Genomic DNA, 22355 nt, shown 5'->3' on the forward strand with positions numbered 1-22355 from the left:
TTAAACCACAATTTCAGGCCAATAAACGTGGATTTTTAAATGAATTTTTAAACCACAATTTCAGGCCAATAAACGTGGATTTTAAAATGAATTTTTAAACCACAATTTCCGGCCAATAAACGTGGATTTTTAAATGAATTTTTAAACCACAATTTCAGGCCAATAAACGTGGATTTTTAAATGAATTTTTAAACCACAATTTCAGGCCAATAAACGTGGATTTTTAAATGAATTTTTAAACCACAATTTCAGGCCAATAAACGTGGATTTTTAAATGAATTTTTAAACCACAATTTCAGGCCAATAAACGTGGATTTTTAAATGAATTTTTAAACCACAATTTCAGGCCAATAAACGTGGATTTTTAAATGAATTTTTAAACCACAATTTCAGGCCAATAAACGTGGATTTTTAAATGAATTTTTAAACCACAATTTCAGGCCAATAAACGTGGATTTTTAAATGAATTTTTAAACCACAATTTCAGGCCAATAAACGTGGATTTTTAAATGAATTTTTAAACCACAATTTCAGGCCAATAAACGTGGATTTTTAAATGAATTTTTAAACCACAATTTCAGGCCAATAAACGTGGATTTTTAAATGAATTTTTAAACCACAATTTCAGGCCAATAAACGTGGATTTTTAAATGAATTTTTAAACCACAATTTCAGGCCAATAAACGTGGATTTTTAAATGAATTTTTAAACCACAATTTCAGGCCAATAAACGTGGATTTTTAAATGAATTTTTAAACCACAATTTCAGGCCAATAAACGTGGATTTTTAAATGAATTTTTAAACCACAATTTCAGGCCAATAAACGTGGATTTTTAAATGAATTTTTAAACCACAATTTCAGGCCAATAAACGTGGATTTTTAAATGAATTTTTAAACCACAATTTCAGGCCAATAAACGTGGATTTTTAAATGAATTTTTAAACCACAATTTCAGGCCAATAAACGTGGATTTTTAAATGAATTTTTAAACCACAATTTCAGGCCAATAAACGTGGATTTTTAAATGAATTTTTAAACCACAATTTCAGGCCAATAAACGTGGATTTTTAAATGAATTTTTAAACCACAATTTCAGGCCAATAAACGTGGATTTTAAAATGAATTTTTAAACCACAATTTCCGGCCAATAAACGTGGATTTTTAAATGAATTTTTAACTAGCATTTCAGGCCAATAAACGTGGATTTTTAAATGAATTTTTAACTAACATTTCAGGCCAATAAACTTTGATTTTTATTTCGAGAAAAACTTGCTTCTTTAATAATGCACTTTACATCTCCAATATCTTAAAAAATAAGAAAAAAATCTCAAAAAACACTTTTTTTATAAAAATAATACATTTTTATTGTTAATTAATTAAATCTCAAATTTTCATTAAATCTAATCTATTTATATAAACAATGATATAATTTACATATCAATTTAATAATATATTCAATAAATTTCGTATATATGTACTCGTATGTATGTGCAAAGCTAGCTAATCTAAACTTATTTCAAATGAAATCCTATGTTACAGCAAATTTGTATTCACAGACAGAATATTGTCAGATTTTCTTTTTTTTTAGAATTTTGTTTGGTCCTTTTTTAAGTGTGATATTAATTAAATTAGTTTTAATAATTATTTAGAAAAATATTAAATTAAAATTTTAAATTAAAGATAGCTATTATCTTATAATAACCAACGTAAAAAGCTACCAAATACCGTCAGTCCTAATAATATGGCCGGTACTGTAACTGTTAAAAAGGCACGTGTACGTGAACCGGCACCTGTGGCAGCTCGATACTCTTCTTCGGGTAGATATTCACGTATGTGACGGGTTTTATTCATCATCCAGTAGAAGGCTTTCATGTTGCCCTGGCGCTTTAGTTCTTCGCCGACATATTGGCGAATTTTGGCATTGTATTCGTTGAGCCAGCGCTTCTGTAGGATAAAAGATTTATGTAATAAATTTATTTTTTGTAAACAATTATCTTACGTTTTACCTCTAATGAACTCAAAAGAGTACCATCGATTAACCTAGGTTCATAAGGCACTAAGGTTACATCTTGGAATGCTAAATATTTGGCACCCGATGGATGGACATTGTGGGTATTGATTACCTCCAATACGTTTTTCAAGCGAACACCATATTCACCGCTTTTATAGTGGCCGGATTCTAAAAGAAATGCAAAGAAATTGGATTTCAACACAAGTTTACGTATAAAATTCCAAAATAGCACCTACCACTTGAGAAGAAGTAACCTTCTTTAAAATGGAAAGGATTATCATGGCCATAATCAACCGAAATTGGTGCTATAAAATGAGAAAAAAATATAAAATATTTGCTTCAGAATCTCTTATTCCAACTTACGTTCACGCACCGCTCCATAGACACCAATACCATGACCCGTGGCACCTGGATAATCACTCATTGTTGTCCACAAGGGACTGCGCACCAAAGCATCCAATTTTGATACCTTTAAATCTGAGGGAAATTTCAAATGTGACAAACGCAAAATACCCGCCAAGACCATGGTATAAGTCTGCTTCATATCATTAGTGGGATCACCAAAAATAAATGTCCTCGAAACATCTGTGGTACCATCATAATATTGACTACCCGATTCTATCACTAGCAGACTTTGATCGGTTACCTCAATGTCGGTAACATTACTGGAAATATAAAAGGGATATGAAGAATGCTCGCCATAGGCTACCACTGTCCTCAGAGAAAGTCCCTTGGCATGTTGCTGTGATAATCGCGAACGTTCAACTTCGTATTTGATTTTTTCCTCTGTCCATTGTTCGGTGTAGAACTAAAAGTAAAATATTGAACATTATTAAAAGTAGAAAAAGAACAAAACAGAATAATGAAATGGAAGGACGTGGGAGATTGTTATGTTATCTAAAAAACGTAGAAAAAGAACAAAACAGAATAATGAAATGGAAGGAAGTGGGAGATTGCTATGTAATCTAAAAAAACTTCAGGCTACCCAACAGCTAGTTTAGTCATGAAACCATGGACACGTTTTACAGCTCTTCGTTCCTATAAGATATCACTGCACTTGAGTATTTTCAACTTTATGGAAACAGCCGCAAAAACCTTACTTGTATACCGGAGGACTGCACCAAACAACCCATTGATCCTACCATGGGTTGTTTAGTGTGGGAATTTTCAATCAGTAGCTACGTGAAGGGTACGAGAAAGGTGTCGGGAGAAAAAGAGAAAGCTCTTTTCGCAAGAAAAGGGAGAACTGGATAAGCGGTAGTGTGAAAAACTGGAGTTGTACAGGAGTTTAACATCAAACTGATGGCTTTGGTACACACACGACGAAGATACCTCAAATCTAACCCCAGAATATTTGAGTGTCATAATAAGTTGAAAGCAGCAGATACCAGCCTGAAGGATAATAAGGCCGCTGGAGCTGATGATTTAGCAACCGTTCTATTCCAGGCCGGAGGCGACACAATGGTAAGGTGTATGCATCAGCTGGTTCACACCATCTTGCGTTCTATGCCCGGCCACATGAAAGGAGTTACGATGTGTGCTCAAATTATAGGGGCATTAGTCTGACCCCTATAGCCTATAGTCCGGTATCTTGTATGCACGACTAAAGATAGTGGTCAATAATTCAGTGCGGCAAATCCACTATTGACCAGAAAAAACCCAAGAAATGCATATACACTCTTACCATATTTTGGTCAAACCATTGAGATTTTCGATCCAACACAAGGACAATAATTGTAGCCAAGACAATAATTAAGAACTCTCTAATACATCGACAAAACATTGGAAAGCTCCTTCAGACAGTTTTTGCCTTGAGAAGGTGCAAACTTTTCAAAAAATTTCGATAAATGGCACTGTGCTACAAAAGTTGACCAGAAAAATATTCAAGCGTTCTTATGCAAAATGATATCGTGTTGGGATCCATGGACAACGACAATGCCTCAAGTTCGTTTGGGGCACTTTGTTTTATTTTTTTCATAACGGTAAAAGTAGTGAAAATCTGGGTTTCTTATATTTTCAAATGCAAACGGACATATCTTATTTTTTCACAACGGATTTCTATTGATCCTTCTTCCTTTTAAAGGGGCGAATAATATCTTTCGAACTAGTTATTATTTTTTTAAATCGGTTGACAAATGGCTAAGTTGTAGTGGTTTATTTCTGAAAAACCCCACAAAAAACTATAACCGCACCATGACAAGGTCGGTGACATAGGGAAGACCACTCTCCAGCCGTGTTTGAGACAACACTATTTTGTGCGGACGTCAGTCGTTTGTGAAATTCAGAAACAAGAAGTCTAAACCCCGTAGAGTGAATCAGGGAGTTTCCCAAGGAGGGGTGATATCTCCGGAATTGTTTAACCTCTATTTTTCAGAAATTTCACAACCTCCAGACCATTGAGATCGAAATGTATGCGGTGATGGTATGATCTTGACGTCGAGTCTTATCATCGATGACATATCGTCGGTGTCATGCTTAAGTGTTCCATACGCCATTTGCCTGTTTCGAGAAAAACTCAAGTTAATGTTTGAGTCTATACAGTCTAAAAGTGGTGCAAAAATTTAATACTTTAAAAGCACAATTCTAATTAACTAAACTCAAAGAATATATCAGAAGTTGACTTTAGTCAGATATCTGTTATAGCCTAGAAGTTATGGCCAATTTTTCCAATAGCAAAATTTGTTGATTTGTTCCATGGGTTCTTTTTTCGTGTTTCTAGTAATTTGCTTCACATGGAACACGTTATGACATTTCACAAAACCAACTTTTTGTCAATTGTGTTCCATCTCCCTTACGTGAAGTGGTACTAAGAACCGAAAATTCAGGGAGTTAAAAAAACAGTGGTATGACAAAGATATACATTGGTTACCATTTTTAAATGTTTCCTTTACATTTATTTAAGGGTTTGCCACTTGTCACTTTCAATAATCGCAATTTTTTGTTTAGGTTATCTTACATGTTTTGTGTTTGGAGGAGGCGTTAAAATGAAGCGAAAATAAATGTAGTTTCATGTAACAGTACATTATTTAATAATAATTAGATATAAGAACTATTATTCTTCAGTTTTTAAACCAAGTCCTTTAAAACAATTTGTTCCATATGCCACATTATTGGCTACTTGAAAAAATTGGGCAATTGTTTGTTCCAAATGCCATCATTGTTGGCGCGGAACAATTCGTTTTAGTCTCTTTTTGTTCCATACGCCAAACGACATGGATATGGAACTAAAAAGTTAAAAGTTGTTTTGTTCCATACGCGAAGCTTTATGGATATGGAACAAAATGATAAATTTTTCCGTGTCGCAAGGCGGTTATGGAACATATTGGCATCTTAATATCTCAGAATCTATAAGAGATAGGGAAAACCCGACTAAAAAATCTGAAAGAGCATGTTTCAAAACCTTGTAAGGTACCTTTATCTCAAAATGTCAAAAATGGCGTATGGAACACTTAAGCATGACACCGACGATATGTTATAGGTTAAATGCCTACATAGCTGACCTAGTGCAGTTCTTCCATCTGAGGAATATGAAAATATCCCCCGCTAAATCTACTGCCACACTGTTCACCACTTGGACGGCTGTAATGAGTAGACAGCGGAATTTTATGCAACCCCTATTTTTGGTCCGATTCATGTCAAATTTTGGATGTGGGCATATTTTTGGCTTCTGATTACATTGCAATCGAAACATATGACATATGCAAAATTATGCAAAATGCATAAATTTTTGCATATGCAAAATTTATGCATTTTACATATTTTCTTATGCTACAAATATTTCAATAATAGGTACAAAAATATTTGTGTGTACAATTTTTCTCTTTAAAATTCTTTTCAGACAAGTCAATAAAATAGAGAAATGTATAACCACAGCCACAAACTTCAAAATACCGAAAATCGGGAGGTATCGCTCTATGGGGGCTATATGAAGGTCTGAACCTAAACCGACAAATTTTAGGTGGAAAATTTTTTATCCCCAAGGAAGACTTAATACCAAATTTCAGCCATTTCGGATGGATTTTGAGGTCACAACCTTCAAAATACCGAAAATCGGGAGGTACCGTTCTATGGGGCTATATGAAGACGTGGACCTATGCCGACAAATTTCAGGTGGAGTGTTTTACACCCCCAACGAAGACTAAATACCAAATTTCTGTCATTTCGGTGGGATATTGAGGCCACAACCTTCAAAATACCGAATATCGGGAGGTCCCATTCTATGGGGGCTATATGAAGACGTGGACCTATGCCGACAAATTTCAGGTGGAGTGTTTTACACCCCCAACGAAGACTAAATACCAATTTTCAGTCATTTCGGCGGGATATTGAGGCTACAACTATCAAAATACCGAATATCGGTAGGTACCGTTCTATGGGGGCTATATGAAGACGAAGACCTATGCGGACAGATTTCAGTTGTAAAGTTGCATACCCCTTACGAAGACTTAATACCAAATTTCAGCCATTTCGGTGGGATATTTAGACCACAAATATTTGAATATATTTTTGCATATGCTCAGTTTATGCAGATATGTACAAATATGTCAAAATATGCACGATATGCAAAATATGCAAAAATTTCTGGGCCTAATTCATTTTATTTTGTAATAAAACGAGTTTCTGTCTAATCAGATTTTCTCTACGACCATCCTAACCATATATGCATTTGCATAGGATTCCGCAGTCTAGTAATGAGGCTCCCACTGAACATACTGGTCGATGGTGTACTGATTCCGTCCACTAACTACCCAAAAATATTGGGTGTAACGTTCGACAGCATGTTTAAGTCGTCCGCGCAAGCCACAGTTATTTGTGATAAGATCAGAAGTAAGAAGAAGGTAGTCAAGTCGGTGGCCGGCAGCACTTGGGGTGCTGACAAAGAAACCTTGTAGGCTATTTACAAAGCAATAGACCGGTTTGTTGTAAGCTATACGTGGTATGTAAATATTAGCGCTCCGCAGTGGAAGAAAAACCAGAACTCCGCCCTAAGGACTGCAAAAGGGTGCCTAACCATGACACCAGTGTACCATCTTAATGAGGAGGCTAAGGTTTTACTGTGCATCAACACAACATGATGTTGTCGATGCAGGACCCCCTTGGGTGTTACCGTAGTGAACATCCCTGTCACGATTTAATGGATAAGCTTCCCCAAACCAAGCACGTCAGGAGATATCTTCATGATCTAGAGAGAGAGAGAGGTTCAAAGGTATAAACAAGAACTTCTAGACGAACGAGCCTCTCATAGCATTCATACTAATTCAGTCACGCAGACAGTACAGAGTTACAGTGTGATTGCCGTATTTGGCGACCACACCAAACCATCGCAGCAGACGCCAGCTGCCAAGGTAAACCCGAGGTGTTTTAACCTAGTTAAGATCAGGACGATGCAGACGACTCAATTCGTATCGGGTCCAAATCGATGCCACGATACCCAACACATGCCCGGCATGTGGATTGGGATTACACGACACGCTGCATTTGTTTAGCTGCCAGGCTATCCCCACTTCTCTTCTGATTCTTTATGGACGCAACCTTTCCAAATTGCAGAATTTTCGAGTCTGGGTACAGAGGAAACAGAACCTGATAACTGAAATAATACATGATGGAACATATTTGCTAGTTGGCACCATCTGGCAGGAGGAAGGATATAAGACAGTATATAACATAATGCTGCTCCCTATTGCCTATAACGACTAAATCGTGTGAAATAATAGAAATTTACCTTGGTAAATTCACCATGGGGGTGACGTAGGGGATGAATGATACCAAGCAATGGTCTTGACTGGCTTTAACATGGCAAAGCCCAGGATCTATCTTGGTCCCTCTTTCATCTCAAGTGGACACTGACCTCCCCGTGGTGTCACCTGGGGAACTGCCTTTAACACCCGTTAAAGGTAGTGAGCTAACATGTGCCGCGCGTTCACCCATAAGAACGTTAAAAACTTGGGTTTGGGCGTCGGGTTAGTAACCCTCCCCTAGAAAAAACATCCTACTATGAAAAAACGAAAGAAAAGAAAAACAAACCCCTCTAAAGTTGACGAACCCCGCAAACGTTTTAAGGACCATGATCTGCGAATCTGCACCTGGAATGTTCGCACTCTTTATAGAGAAGGTGCAGTCTTCGCATTGGCAGACGTACTTGAAAAGTACAAGGCCGATATTACTGCCATACAGGAAATACGATGGATTGGGAAAGACGTCACAACAACACCTAAAGGTGACGCACTGTATTATAGCTGCCATGACGTAAAGCATGAATTTGGTTGCGGATTCGTAGTTAGTCGGAGACTAAAACATCTGGTATCCAGCTTCACCCCAGTGAATGAAAGACTTGCTGCAATTCGAATAAAAGCTAAATTCTTCAACATCAGCTTTATTTGTGCTCATGCTCCCACTGAAGAAAAGGACGAACAGACCAAAGATATATTTTACGAGCGCTTAGAAGAAACATATGACCGTTGCCCTGCCCATGACATTAAAATCATTCTAGGCGATTTTAATGCCAAAATTGGAAAGGAGAATATCTTTGGCCCAACAGTCGTGAAATTCAGTCTCCATAGTGAAACATCTGACAATGGTATGAGGCTGATAGACTTTGCAGCTGCAGAAAACATGGTAGTTAGCAGTACCAGATTTAATCATCTCGATATTCATAAGGGCACCTGGCTGTCTCCAGATCAAAGAACAAGTAATCAAATTGATCATGTTGTAATAGATGGAAGACATTCATCCAGCGTGTTGGATGTACGATCGTTCCGAGGCGCAAACATTGATTCGGACCACTACCTTGTTGCAGCAAAGGTACGTACCCGTCTAAACGTTGCAAATAAAGCACGAACAGACTCAACGCGGAAGTTGGACATCGATAAGCTGCAAACACAACAGATAGCCACAGCATATTCCACTCAACTAGCCCAATTGCTTAACGCGAGCACTCCTTGTTCCGATAACATAACAACACAATGGCAGCATATTGCCCACTCCATGCAAACAGCCGCAAAATCCACACTTGGATTCCAGAGACCTCCACAAAGGAATTCATGGTATGACCAGGAGTGTCGTGCTGCTACCGAAGAGAAAAATGCGGCATATAGAGCTACTTTACAATCAGTAGCAACGCGTAGCGCACGAGAGAGATATCGGGAGAAAAGGAGAGAAGAGAAACGGCTTTTCCGCAAGAAAAAGAGAGAAATGGATAAGCGGGAGTGTGAAAAAAATCGAGATGTACAGGAGACAGAATGAAGTCCGAAAATTCTACCAAAGAGTGAAACATCAAACAGATGGCTTTGGTACAGGCACATCCTCCTGTAGAGACCAGCAAGGTAATCTGGTAACAGATACCTATAGCGTGCTCAGGATATGGAAGGAACATTTCTCCAATCTGCTGGTATCCAATAGTAGCGAAGACGATGATACCACAGATCCAATCCCAGAAGATGGTATAGAATGTATACCGCCCGGCCAAGATGAGGTAAAAACAGCAATCAACCGGCTGAAGAATAATAAAGCAGCAGGAGCCGATGGCTTACCAGCCGAGCTGTTTAAAACCGGAGGCGACGCGCTGATAAGGTGTATGCATCAGCTAGTTAGCACCATCTGGCAGGAAGAACGCGTACCCGATGATTGGAACCTGGGCATCCTATGTCCCGTCCACAAGAAAGGAGATAAGACTGTATGCTCAAACTATAGGGGCATAAGTCTTCTCCCTATTGCCTATAAGATAGTGTCAGGGATATTGTGCGAACGACTAAAGCCAATGGTCAACGAAATAATTGGACCATACCAATGTGGCTTTAGACCTGGCAAGTCCACCATTGACCAAATATTTACCCTGCGGCAAATCCTAGAGAAGACCCAAGAGATGCAGATCGACATATTTCACCTTTTTGTCGATTATAAAGCAGCATTCGACAGTCCCCTCCGATCAAAGGTATTTCACGCAATGTCTGAATTTGGTATCCCCGCAAAGCTCATCCGGCTTTGTAAGATGACTTTAACTGATACTAGGTCCTCAGTTAAAATTGGAAAGAACCTCTCCGAAGAATTTTGTACCAAAAGAGGTTTCAGACAAGGAGACAGCCTTTCGTGTGACCTGTTCAACATTTTGCTGGAAAAGGTAATACGAGATGCAAATGTCAAAAGAAATGGCACAATTTACACCAATAGCCACATGTTACTTGCCTATGCTGATGACATAGACATCATGGGATGATCAGTAAAGGAAGTAACTGATACCTTTAGGAAGGTCGAAGCAGAATCTGCGAAAGTGGGTCTGGCGGTAAACGGCGAAAAGACCAAATTGATGGTGTCGACGCGCAAAGCGTCCATAGAGCTCGGACCAACCGTAGAAGTTGGTACCTACAATTTTGAGGTAGTTAAAGACTTCGTCTACCTCGGCACTGCCATAAACACAACAAACAACATCAGTTGTAAAATAAGAAGAAGAATTGTATTGGCCAACAGATGCTACTATGGATTAAGTAAGCAATTTAAAAACAAAGCCACATCTCGTCAAACAAAAATAACACTATACAAAACGCTGATACTACCCGTGCTAATGTATGGCTCCGAAGCATGGGTACTTGCGCAAGCAGATAAGGCAGTGCTTGGTGTGTTTGACGGAAAATTCTTCGAAAGATCTACGGGCCGATTTGCGTTGACGGTGAATATCGACGTCGTATGAACCATGAGCTATATAAGCTATACAAAGACATGCATATAGTTAAACGTATCGAGATGCAACGATTGCGTTGGCTAGGCCATATCAGGAGAATGAGCGATGATGAACCCGCTAAAAAGGCGTATGAATACATGCCACATGGCGGTGCACGCAGAATCGGCAGGCCTAAGCTTCGATGGAGCAAACAAGTGGATGAAGAAATGGAAAGGCGCGGTATTCCAAAAAGTCAAGCGAAAAACAGAGAGGAATGGAGATCTTTTCTTAGTTCGGTCTATAGAACAAGTGTTCTGTAATGGGCCAACTAAGTAAGTAAGTAAGTAAGTAAATTCACCATGGACCAAACGACCCACCATATGAAGAACGACACCTACTCATTCGGCTTTCTAATATATATGTTCGCACATATATATTCTTGATCATGACAAAATTCTTAGTAGATATAGCCATGTCCGTCTGTTGTAATCACTCTAGCGTCCAAAATAATTCAGGTATTTTCGCACGCGAGTGTATTTTCTGTATAAGCAGCTCAAGTTCGAAGATGGACCATGTCGGCCCACGTTTTTGTATAGCCCCCATAAACGGTACTTCCCGATTTTTCGGTATTTTGAGGATTTTAGCTAAATTTTTTGACCAATGTAATTTAATATTTAAGCGGTTACGAAACATCTCCACCAAAAACCGTTAACATAGGTCCATGTAATGGTATAGCCCCCGTAAAACGTACCGGTATTTTGAGGATTTTAGCTACAGTTTTTAACCGAATTACCTGTAGTTTGACAGTTCCCAGGTTCCCAGGCGTCACAAAACATATCCTCCAAAAATTGCCAACATAGTTTCACGTTTTGGTATAGCCACCATGTAACGGTAGCTTCCGACCTTTTTGGGAATATTAGCTATAAATTTGTGACATTTGAGGTTCTCAGTGACCACGAAACTTCTCCACTAGAAATCGTCAACATACGGTCCTCCCGATTTTCGGTATATTGAGGATTTTAGCTACAATTTTTAACCGAACTAGCTGCAATTTGACATTTGAGGTCCTCTGTGGTCATGAAACTTGGGACCATATAACGGTACCTCCCGATTTTCTCTATTTTGAGAGTCTTAGCTACATTGTTCGACGGATCTAACCGTAATTTAACTTTTGAGGTTCCCTGCAGTTATAAAAATAGTAAAGATAGGTAGACACTTTGATATAGCCCCATAGGCGGCACCTTTCACCTGGATGAACACATTTTTTAGATTAGGTTAGATAATTTAGGCATTTGGTTATCCATGGTCGAAAAATTTTTCCACCTAAAATTGTGAAAGGAGACTAATTATTCCATTTTAGTTAAGGCCATTTTAAGGTGGAGGGTTTCAAAACTTCGGCCCGGTCGAACTTAACGTTTATTTTTATTTGTTTAAAAATCTAGTAGTCACATATTACTTGCCTGTGCCTGCGGAATTGGCATTAGAAAGTATTTAAACCTGTAAGGAAAAGTTCAAATTCAGGCGGAGCTGAATATTGATTACAATTGATTGCAAAAATACATTTACAGACGGACATGCATAAATCGATTCAGAAAATGATTCTATGTATATCTCTTAAAGGAACTATGTACAAGTTCCAATACGGTCGAAAGGACTTGTAGGGGCTCAAATTCTACAGAGTAGATTTTGAACCGAAATTATTGTTGCACAAAGACGAACAACAATATTACCTTTTGCAAACTACAACAAACACAACAAGTATTCTGACGATACTTACCTTTTGTTGTCTGTAAACAAAAGAAAACACTTTAAACTGATTTTAAATTCAATTTTATTGACACAGTCGGTCACTTTAAAATTATTTTATTCAAAATATCAATTCAAATATGTTTTGCACAAATTATTTTGATCTGACGATCCGCACTTTCAAACTTCAAAAAGAAGAGTGAGGGTTTTTTGATGATAGAGATGGGAGAATCGGCGATGATAAGGACTTATCGAGTTCGATAAGATCGACATCCATATCGTCGAGTGGGTTGGGCAGAATCCCAACAAACTACATACAAATGCATAAATACATAGTACCCCTTACGACAGTGTGGTGTAGGATATAAAAAGAAGAAAACAAAGTATCGGCTATATTGTTGATGGCATTGACGCGCAATGCGTCCACTGAACTCGAACCAACTGTGGAAGAGGGTATTTACAATCTTGAACTAGCTTAATGGGTATTTGAGCAAGTAGTGAAGGTAGTACTTGGTGTGTTTGATAGAGATAGAGAAATACTTCGAGAGATCTACGGGCCAATCAGCATTGACACCGAATTTCGATGTCAGCTGTACCGGCTATATAACGATATTATCATAGTTAAACGTATTGAGTTTAAACGATTGCGTGGATTAAGGAATCCACTAAAAAGGCGTATACATTCGGACCGCATGACGATACACACAGAACGATAAGGACAAGGTTCCGTTGGAGTCTAAACTAGTGGAAGAGTTTCAAAATCACTATATGCGAGATGAGGAAATCAAAGAAGCAAATGAAGAGGAGTAGAAACCTATTTTTAATGTTCTGTAGAAGGCCAATAAACGTGGATTTGCAAATTAATTTTTAAACGATTATTTCAGGTCCATCAACATGTTGGAGAATACTTACCCTTGTTTCCAAATTGCTCATGGCTTCACAAATCGCTGCACCATCTCTGATATGGGCCATGCGCATACCCTCCTGCTCCACGGAATTCTTTTGGGCTCTCATCATAATAATCGGTGACATGTGTTCGAAAACAATCTTCTCTGGGAATGAAGAATATACCATTTCCGAAGCACCCGGTTCTTGGACACATGGGGCGGGAATTAAAACTTTTCTCCAGATTTGGGAATAGGTACGGATATCATTCCACACCTGTTGATAGTCTTTAGATCTAAATATAAAAACATACATATTAAAAACCAAGAAAAAACGAAACCAGACGAAAACTTACTTGACACACAACGAATTATAGCAATCCGTGTGCAAATGGGCCGACACTTCTAGGGTCATCTTGAAACGATCGACATACAGGAAAATGTCGTGGTGACTAACAATCAAATAGGCCTAAGTTAAGCGAAAGATTATTTAGTATTAACCATAATTACAATTTAAAGTTTTTACCTTGATCACCGGGGTAAACGGCAAATCCCTACCACGAATATTCAGCAGATATGCAATCTCTGTCAGGGAGGTGACAATCATTGCATCACATTTAAAATGATGCAATCTTTCACGTAACTCTTTGATTTTATCTTCCCATTTTTCACCAGCATAAGATTTGTGTAGTATTTGAATTTTAATCATATCCGGTTCTGGACGATCTTTCCACACCAAATCGATAAGATTGTTATTGACATTTCTTAGCTTCAACATTCTATCCTCCAATTGAGATTCCCATTTGCGCCACAAATGATGTGGCACCAAATGGGGATCTGCTCCCACACGTTGACCAGGTCGTAAGTGATACTGGAATAGAAATATTTAAAAATATTAAATTTGTCGAAGGCACAAAAACGGTTATTTTTCAACTCACACTTAACCAATCAATAATGGTCACAGTATCATTCATCCGATAAATTTCCCAATCACAATCCAATTCACCATCTGCTTGCTGGACATAACGATTTTGTACCCACAGGGCTGCACCTTTCAATGTGACCACTGCAAAGGCATCGGTACCACTGAATCCAGTCAAATACTTTAGTCGTTGATCTCTTGCACTGGTCTCCTCGTTAAGATGCTCATCATATGAGGGTAAAATATATGCATCGATTTCAGGTCCCTGTAGTGTTGCTCTTATTTGCATTTGTTCTCGTATAGCTTTCAGGTGACGTCGGGGTTCACTGACAGGCTGTAAAAAAAAAAGAATATATTATGTTGTTTACATTTAAAAAGGGATTTTGGAATTTTTTTTTAAACTTACCAATTGAGTTCTGCGATAAGTACAAACTTCGCGAAAATAACCCTGTGGTCGATTGCCATATGCCGGTTGGAAGAAGAGAACTGAAATGAAAAATGGAGAGATCATATATGAGACGCTTTAATTAGAAATGGTGAAAATTCAGGTTACAAGATTTCCTAATTAACAAATTTATATTTTTGAAAAAAAAGTTGTTGGTTATGGTTGAAAAAAATGGTTGTTGGTTGGCGATTGATGAGTTCATTTCTTTTTTTCCACTTTTGGAGAATGCACTTCGTATTAATTATATGTTCTATTTTTAATTATATCTTCATAATCTGTGATCTTGAACTTATAAGAAAACATTTCTATGTAGATTGTCATTTTTGGTTAAAAATAAATTCGAAACACGTCATAATTTTCGGTCAACAACATCGACTACATCACATTAATGTTCCAACAACAAAAACACAACATTATCCGCCTACATTAGTGGGTGGAAACACACATAATTTTTCCCACGACCATAAAATCGGTTTAGATAAAATTCATTCGGATTTTTGTTTTAATTCTTGTTGACAATTTCTTCTAGACGTATTTTTGTCGTAGGAGATGCCGTTTAAAATTCTTTCTTTAAATTAAACTGTCATTTTAAGTTAAAATTGCATGTACAGTAATTAATCGTCTGCACAGTGATCATTGAAAGGTAATGGGTATAATAGATAGAGATAGCAAAAATGTGGTATTTACTGCAATTTTGGCCCTGGGTCAGTTTATTACTGGAGTACCACTTAAGCTGAGCTTCTAAAACTTTCGGGCCATTATTGAGCTGAGTATGGAGAATCAAATTATCGCGTTGTAGTAGGGACCACAAAGACTACATGCAAACGGAACGTTTTTACACAAAACTAACAAAGTGCTCAGTATTTCGTGCGCGTAAAAGATATAAAAAACAAGTAAAAAAGTGTCAGTCGGCTTTGCCGACAGAGATATACCCTCAGCCTGTTTATATTGAAACAATTTTTCCCAAAATACGTATGTATTTAGGGGGTTTTAAAAATTTTGGGCGTTTGAACCGACAAAAATGTTGATAATGATTAAAGATCAAAAGTTTTGCGGAGCAGATACAAAAAAGGAATGGATCGACATTGACCGTTATGGAATTGGATCTCCAGCCACACTACACATACGGGCTGTTTGCTCAAGAAGTATGGACTTGCCCTTAAAAAACTTAATTGAGGCAGCGAATGCATGTTGCTTCAACAAAAATCAAAGTGATTCGTTATTAGGTCATAAAGTGAACTTATCCGAAATTTTGTGTGGGAGGTACCGGATGGAGTGGACAAATATAGTTTATATTTGAACCTGATCTATATCTGGTAGATATATTAGGATGTGTAAGGTATAGACCAGTTCGGCCACTTCCTTCAAGAGTTACCGTACGAACAATTTTTCCGAACATTTTTGAACTTTTGTGGGGGAGGTACCTGAAGGAGTGGACCAATATGGCTTATCTTCAAACTTAAACTATGTTTGGACAAAATATTACTAAGGCTATATTTTGGACCGAATCGGCAGATCCGTTCGAGAGTTATCTTGCGCTCCAACCACCTCACACGGTGTCATAGGGGGTTTTTGCAACTTTTATGCTATTTTCTCAGGAAGTATGGACTTGCCCCTGATAAAACTTGTACCGTCGTCTACCCGATGGAGTGGACCTATTGAGACCATATTGGAACCTCATATTACTCTGGTAGAAAGTTTTCGCCATACAAAGTATGGACCAAATCGGTCACTCCCTTCAAGAGTTATCGTGCGCACAAACTTTCCGAACATTTTCGAACTTTTGTGGGGGAGGTACCGGAAGGAGTGGGCCGATGTAGCTCATCTTCGAACTTAAACTAAGTTTGGGCAAAATATTACGAAAGCTAAAATTTGAACCGAATCGGTTCATCCGTTCGAGAGTTATCGTGCGCTCCAGCCAGCAGGACAGACAGACAGACGGACGGACATGGCTAGATCGACTCAAAATTGTCTGAAACACATTTCGTCCAAACATACTTGGGGTCTAAAACCATTATTTCGATGAGGCACATTTTCATCGTATCAAAGTGTATATACCCTCCTTAGCCTAAAGGCTGAGGGTATAACAAATAAACAATATTTAATATGGGTCAACGTATCCAAATAAGCTTTCAGAAACGTTCAGAATAAAGAAAGAATTTTGTTGAAAAGATAGAAACAGTCTTTTCGTTCATATAAAGCCAATAGTACAATACCAGACAAAACCTTAAACAATTATCTCCTTATATCAACCCAATTTATCAACCGCGATTCTCATTTCCAGTTCTATCTGTTCCTCCCAAACCTATTGTAGTACTTTACATATAAATACATTAGTACGAATTTCCGAAATCTTCACCAAATATTTTAAAATTCTAGCTACCTACTTTACAAAAACAAATTGTAAAAATTGGACAACCACATATCTCAACCCTATACTGACATTAATACCAAATAATAACAGTAATATTAATTCCAAAACTAATGATTCCAGCTGTATTCTTTGGTTAAAAACCAAATTGTACCAAACTCAGTATCATGTAGTACTCTTCGCACACATACCTTCGATTTCCTAAATCTTCCTCCATCCTACAGTCCAACGGTAATTTTAATTCCAAATTTCAGTATTTCAGCTCTATCCGTTCTCACAAATCCAAATTGTCTATGTTTGGTACCCACACGCAGAAAAATATATGTTAGAAATATGTTTGGATCCAAACAAATATTTGTTTGGGACTGATTTGGATCCAAACAAATATTTGTTTGGGACTGATTGCAAACAAATATATGTTTGGATCCAAACATAATTTGTTTCTGTCCAAACAAATATATGTTTGCAACATTTTGTAACATATCTCAATTTAATATGTTTTTTTATGTTAGAACATATTTTTTATGGGTGGAGAGGATTTTGGGCAAAGAGAGTAACAACAGGGCTCTCGCAGCTGCGGAATGCTGGTTTATAATAAAGCTGTGTGCATGTGCATTGTTCCGATGTCGGTACGATTGGTTTGCTGGGCTGTTATTCCCTACATTTTCATCGGTCTCACCATCCCATTCACAATGTACCTATCAACAAACCACATCACAACCCCCACCATCGACTCATCTTAACATTGAGACTTTATCAACAAACCACACACACACACACAACAACTACCGCTGTGGCAACAATTGTTGTTAGTTAACAGACAAACCGACAAACCAAACAACTACAGTGCGTTTGGTGTCGAAAAAACAAAGTTTGTATAGTCAAATACTTCGCAACTACAAATTTGTAATTTCTTTAATATCTCAACCTAGCGCTGATTGACTCAACATATGATTCATATTGTTCTGTTATGCTTACAAGACGATAGCAACTACAGTGAAAATCCTTAGAAGAAACGGTAAGTTACAATATTACAAAATCAAATAATTAATATAACAAGTGAAAAAGTATCAGTCGCCTTTGCCGACAGAGATATACCCTCAGCCTGTGTATATTGAAAATTTTTTTCCCAAAATACGTATGTATTTCAAAATGTTGGGCGTTTGAAGCCGACAAAAATGTTGATTAGGATTAAATATCAAAAGTTTTGCGCAGGAGATACTAAAAGGAATGGATCGAAATTGACCGTTATGGAAGTGGATCCAGCCAACCCCATATGGGGTTTTTACACTCTTCGGGCTGTTTGCTCAAGAAGTATGGACTTGCCCTTAAAAAAACTTTTACCATCGTAATTGAGGCAGCGAATCCAAGTTGCTTCAACAAAAATCGATCCGATATCAGGTCTTAAAGTGAACTTATCTGAAATTTTGTGTGGGAGGTGCCGAACATTTTCGAACTTTTGTGGGGGAGGTACCGGTACGATTTCTGGCTTAACCTTACATTTTATAGACCTATCCCCAAAGAAAGAATCACAGAATACTCCATGGGCAACAAGATTTTAGTGTATGATTTTTCGATATATCCACTGCATCCACCTAAAATTGATGCTGACATTTTGAAGCCGGAATTTCGGGGTTTTTTGAATTTTTTTAATAATGCGGACGCGCAAGAAGATAATATTCCATACTCTTAACACGATTATAGAACTCGTGATTTTATGTCGTTTGATGCATATCTCATGAGTGTGCTCCTTACAGCATCCTAGCAATTGGAGTCGAAAAGCCAACATTTGATGCGTGAATTTTCTTACAAAACCTATTTTTTGCGTGTAAAATTTACAACTGTCATTCCATTTCCTTTGAAACCCGCGTGAATTTAGTTTTTTCACGCGATGGTTCTAATGAAGCCTTCCGCGATCGAATCCATCTACTAAAACCGCAGATATAGATACCTTGAAAATCGGAAAATCAGCAAAAATATATTTTGACAAATCCGCATACTAAACCGCGATTTTCTTTAAATTTTTTTACATAAATGGAATCCTTTACTGGCGATTATAATATTTGCGAAAACGCGTGTCATAAAAGAAAAGAGATACGCGAGTAATATGGGTCTTTCACAAAAAATTGAATGTGGAGGCACATCCGCGGTTCTTGAAGAATCTAATTAAAATTAATATATTTTGACGCATTTTTGATAGGCGCTGATGAAACCGGATGCGCATCAAAATCGTATGCACATTGCGCGACTTTTACCAACTTTAAGGTTTTTTGCAGTGTATGATGCAACTGGCGGCACACAATGGCCCCTGAGTGAAACATCGAAATATGCATAAATTTTGAAAGAGATTGATTCGCTGTATCCAAAAACGGATGCGCATCAACCGACTTTAACTAATTCGCGAATAACGGGCTTTTAAATTTTAATACTAAATAAATGATTGTAATTTCAATATTAGTCTTAATTTGCTACCCTTATAAGTTATCACAGTAATCAGTTAAACTCTCGCGATGATAAACCATATTTTTTGATGAAGTTTTAACAGTATACATTAATTATTGTATGGGATTTTAGCGAAATAGTTGGAGAACTACCAAATATTTTTTCTAATTTTTCGAATCAAACCAAAAAATATATTTGCAACAATATTTTCCAACAATAAGTTTTTCTCTTTTGTTGTTGCTATAATATGCAATTTATGTACCCAATCTCTATAAATTTCGTATCATATTTTTCTATGCATTGTCTGGATTCCGCATATATTTTTTAATTTATTTTTTGAGGGTTTGTACGGATTCTGGGACAGGATAATTTGGATGTACTTCAAAATTGTTTTATTATTTGTTGATTTTCCGCGAGAATAATAATAAATTTAATAACTATTTAAACATCTACGAATAGATATGGAATGCTGTTAACGATTTATGCATACATTTTCTCATAACAAAAGAAAATATTTTTAAATATTTTTTCTTTATATGAGAATAAAAACCGCTATAACTTTTGCGCGCATTGGCCAATTTCGTGAACGCGAGCAGATTTGAAACCAGATTTTTTTCCTTTATCTCTATACCAAAAATCGTAGATGTGCTCGCAAAATTTTTTTAATTTTTTTCAAATGGAATTGTAAAGGAATTTTGTTATTCGCCATATACCCTCGTTAGCATAAATTCTGAGGTTATAAACATGATATTCAAAATTAGGAAAGCAAAGTAAGAAATATTTGCTTAGTTCTTCTTATGAAAAAAGTAAATAATAGCAGAAAGCATGGACTTTTCCACGAACAAAAACTATAATTGTAATCAGAACCGCAAGAACTTACTTTGGTGAACTTTTGTCAAAAAGGTAGGTACACAAAATGATTGTCCGATATAGACCTTCTTGAATCTTGATGTACTTTTGGAAGAAATATTACAATTTAATAAATCTCAGCCACATCGGAAACTCAATTCGTAACTTATCATGCTTATCAGTAATTTTCGTTCGATACTGCAGGGGTTTTTAAGCTTTTGAACCATTATCTCAGGAATAATAGATTTGCCCACAAAAAAGTTTATGCCGCCACCATAACGTATGAGTTGTAATAGTAATTATACGTCACCACAAACATTATAGAAAAAACGTATTTTGCACAGCTGACATTATCGTTTTACAGAAAGTGCGGTAGAGAAGCTATACACACAACATAGATAATAAGATTTGGGTATCAAATACCAGAAGAGAAGAACACAGTATATATGGCAATCTTACAGTCAGTAACAACACGAAGCGGCAAGGAAAAATATCAGAAGAAGAGGAGAACCATATTATGAGAAAAAAGAAAGCAGGGAAAACGTGAGCATTCGAGATATGCTAGCTCGAATGAAGTCCGAAAATTTTACCACAGTATAAAACACCTTTAAAGATGATTAAGAGAATCTGATAACCGATACAGATACCGTACTAAGTATATGGAAGGAGCACTTTATCAACCTTTTGGTATCGAATATGGGTGGCGATGAAGAACCGATCCCAAACGACGACATTGAGAGCAAGGTAATCAAAATCTTTTTAACTATTTTAGGAGACATAACGGGTGGAGTGAACCGATATAGTCCATCTCCGAACTTGATATATTACGATGTAACCAAGAAGAGATCAAATCAGTTAATCCCTTTCAAAAGATTCGTCTCAGCCATCTGAGCAATCAAATTACGTGGCTAAATCGACTCTTAATTGCCTGTAACGAATTTAGATTTGATCGCGACAGAGAGTAGCCACAAGACAGAGCATGTAAATGCACAAGTGTTGCGTTATTTAAACCGACACAAAATCCGAAACAGAATTACTAGTGTACTAGGGCATGGTTTTAATAGAAATCTATAAAAGCATTGAATGAGCAGGTTGCACAAGTTATAAAAGATTTACCTAGAATCATCTGCTACGTATCCCAAAAATAAACACCACATGTGGCAACATGTACTGCTGTTGTGATATAATTTCACCCCACTGTGCTACAATGTGAGTGCTTAAATAGGTGATGACATTTAGACGCAAAATGAAAACACACAAAGTATACGTAGAAAATACCTAAGCAAAATTGATCAACAATGACCGATTCATTTGGAAGCATTAGAGAAATAAAAAGAATTTCCCATCAGCATCATTTCAAAGCAGTCCCAGGCTTCTTACGTACATTCGTATGTGTGTTTCTCATGTTTGATGGTGATGATAATGATGATGCTGATGGTCATGGATATGTTTGTTTATCATCTGGCCGGCTGACTACTTAAATGCTTTGTATCTCTTGAATTGACTGACTTCCAAATCATCCATATCAGTCAAGTGTGAATGCCAACAAGTTTGGTTGCTTTTATTTATATTTTGATTTTTTTGTGATTTTCAAAATGAGAAATGTCGTGGTACTTACATATGTATATATTTATATGTCTGGAAAATTTCGTATTTTTCAATATTTCAATGTTAGAATATACCCTGTGTTTTTTTTCAAATTGTTTCCAAAAAATAAATCATTTTCATTGGAAAAGTGGTGATGATCAAATTTTGGAATATTTAGACAAATGACTCACCAAAGAAATTCCTAAAAATCCTCACATATAAAAGAAGTAAAAATTATCTGATGGACAAGTTCCAGAACTTCATTAGTCATTTTTGGAAAAGTCATAGAATTTATTTGTTTTCGTTGAATCTTAACAAAGCCGATGATTTTTTCCTAACAACTAGCAATTTTTTACGACAGATGATCCAGTTTTTATGTGTTTTCCTATAAAATATATATTTTATGAGCAAACATGTAGACATCTTAAATCAAATGTGACATC

The 22355-nt window shown here is 36.9% G+C and overlaps 1 protein-coding gene across 8 annotated transcripts in view; it reads right to left on the reverse strand.

Moving 5' to 3' along the window:
• Nucleotides 1-1340: 1340 nt before the first annotated feature.
• The window catches only part of LOC141389957 (xaa-Pro aminopeptidase 2), a 76549-nt gene continuing 55534 nt past the window's right edge, over nucleotides 1341-22355 (reverse strand). For all 8 annotated transcript variants that reach the window (XM_073962252.1, XM_073962250.1, XM_073962245.1 and 5 more), the window contains exons 3-11: nucleotides 14625-14704; nucleotides 14235-14552; nucleotides 13823-14167; nucleotides 13653-13765; nucleotides 13325-13592; nucleotides 2377-2821; nucleotides 2250-2318; nucleotides 2009-2181; nucleotides 1341-1946 (exon numbers count right to left, since the gene is read on the reverse strand). In XM_073962252.1, the coding sequence (XP_073818353.1) occupies nucleotides 1695-1946; nucleotides 2009-2181; nucleotides 2250-2318; nucleotides 2377-2821; nucleotides 13325-13592; nucleotides 13653-13765; nucleotides 13823-14167; nucleotides 14235-14552; nucleotides 14625-14704 (2063 nt within the window). In that variant the 3' untranslated portion in view covers nucleotides 1341-1694. The remainder of the gene's footprint in view (nucleotides 1947-2008; nucleotides 2182-2249; nucleotides 2319-2376; nucleotides 2822-13324; nucleotides 13593-13652; nucleotides 13766-13822; nucleotides 14168-14234; nucleotides 14553-14624; nucleotides 14705-22355) is intronic.

This window comes from Musca autumnalis, unplaced genomic scaffold (genome assembly GCF_047663935.1).
Source record: "Musca autumnalis isolate F117 unplaced genomic scaffold, ASM4766393v1 scaffold_1, whole genome shotgun sequence".
Classification (NCBI taxonomy): Eukaryota; Metazoa; Arthropoda; class Insecta; order Diptera; family Muscidae; genus Musca; species Musca autumnalis.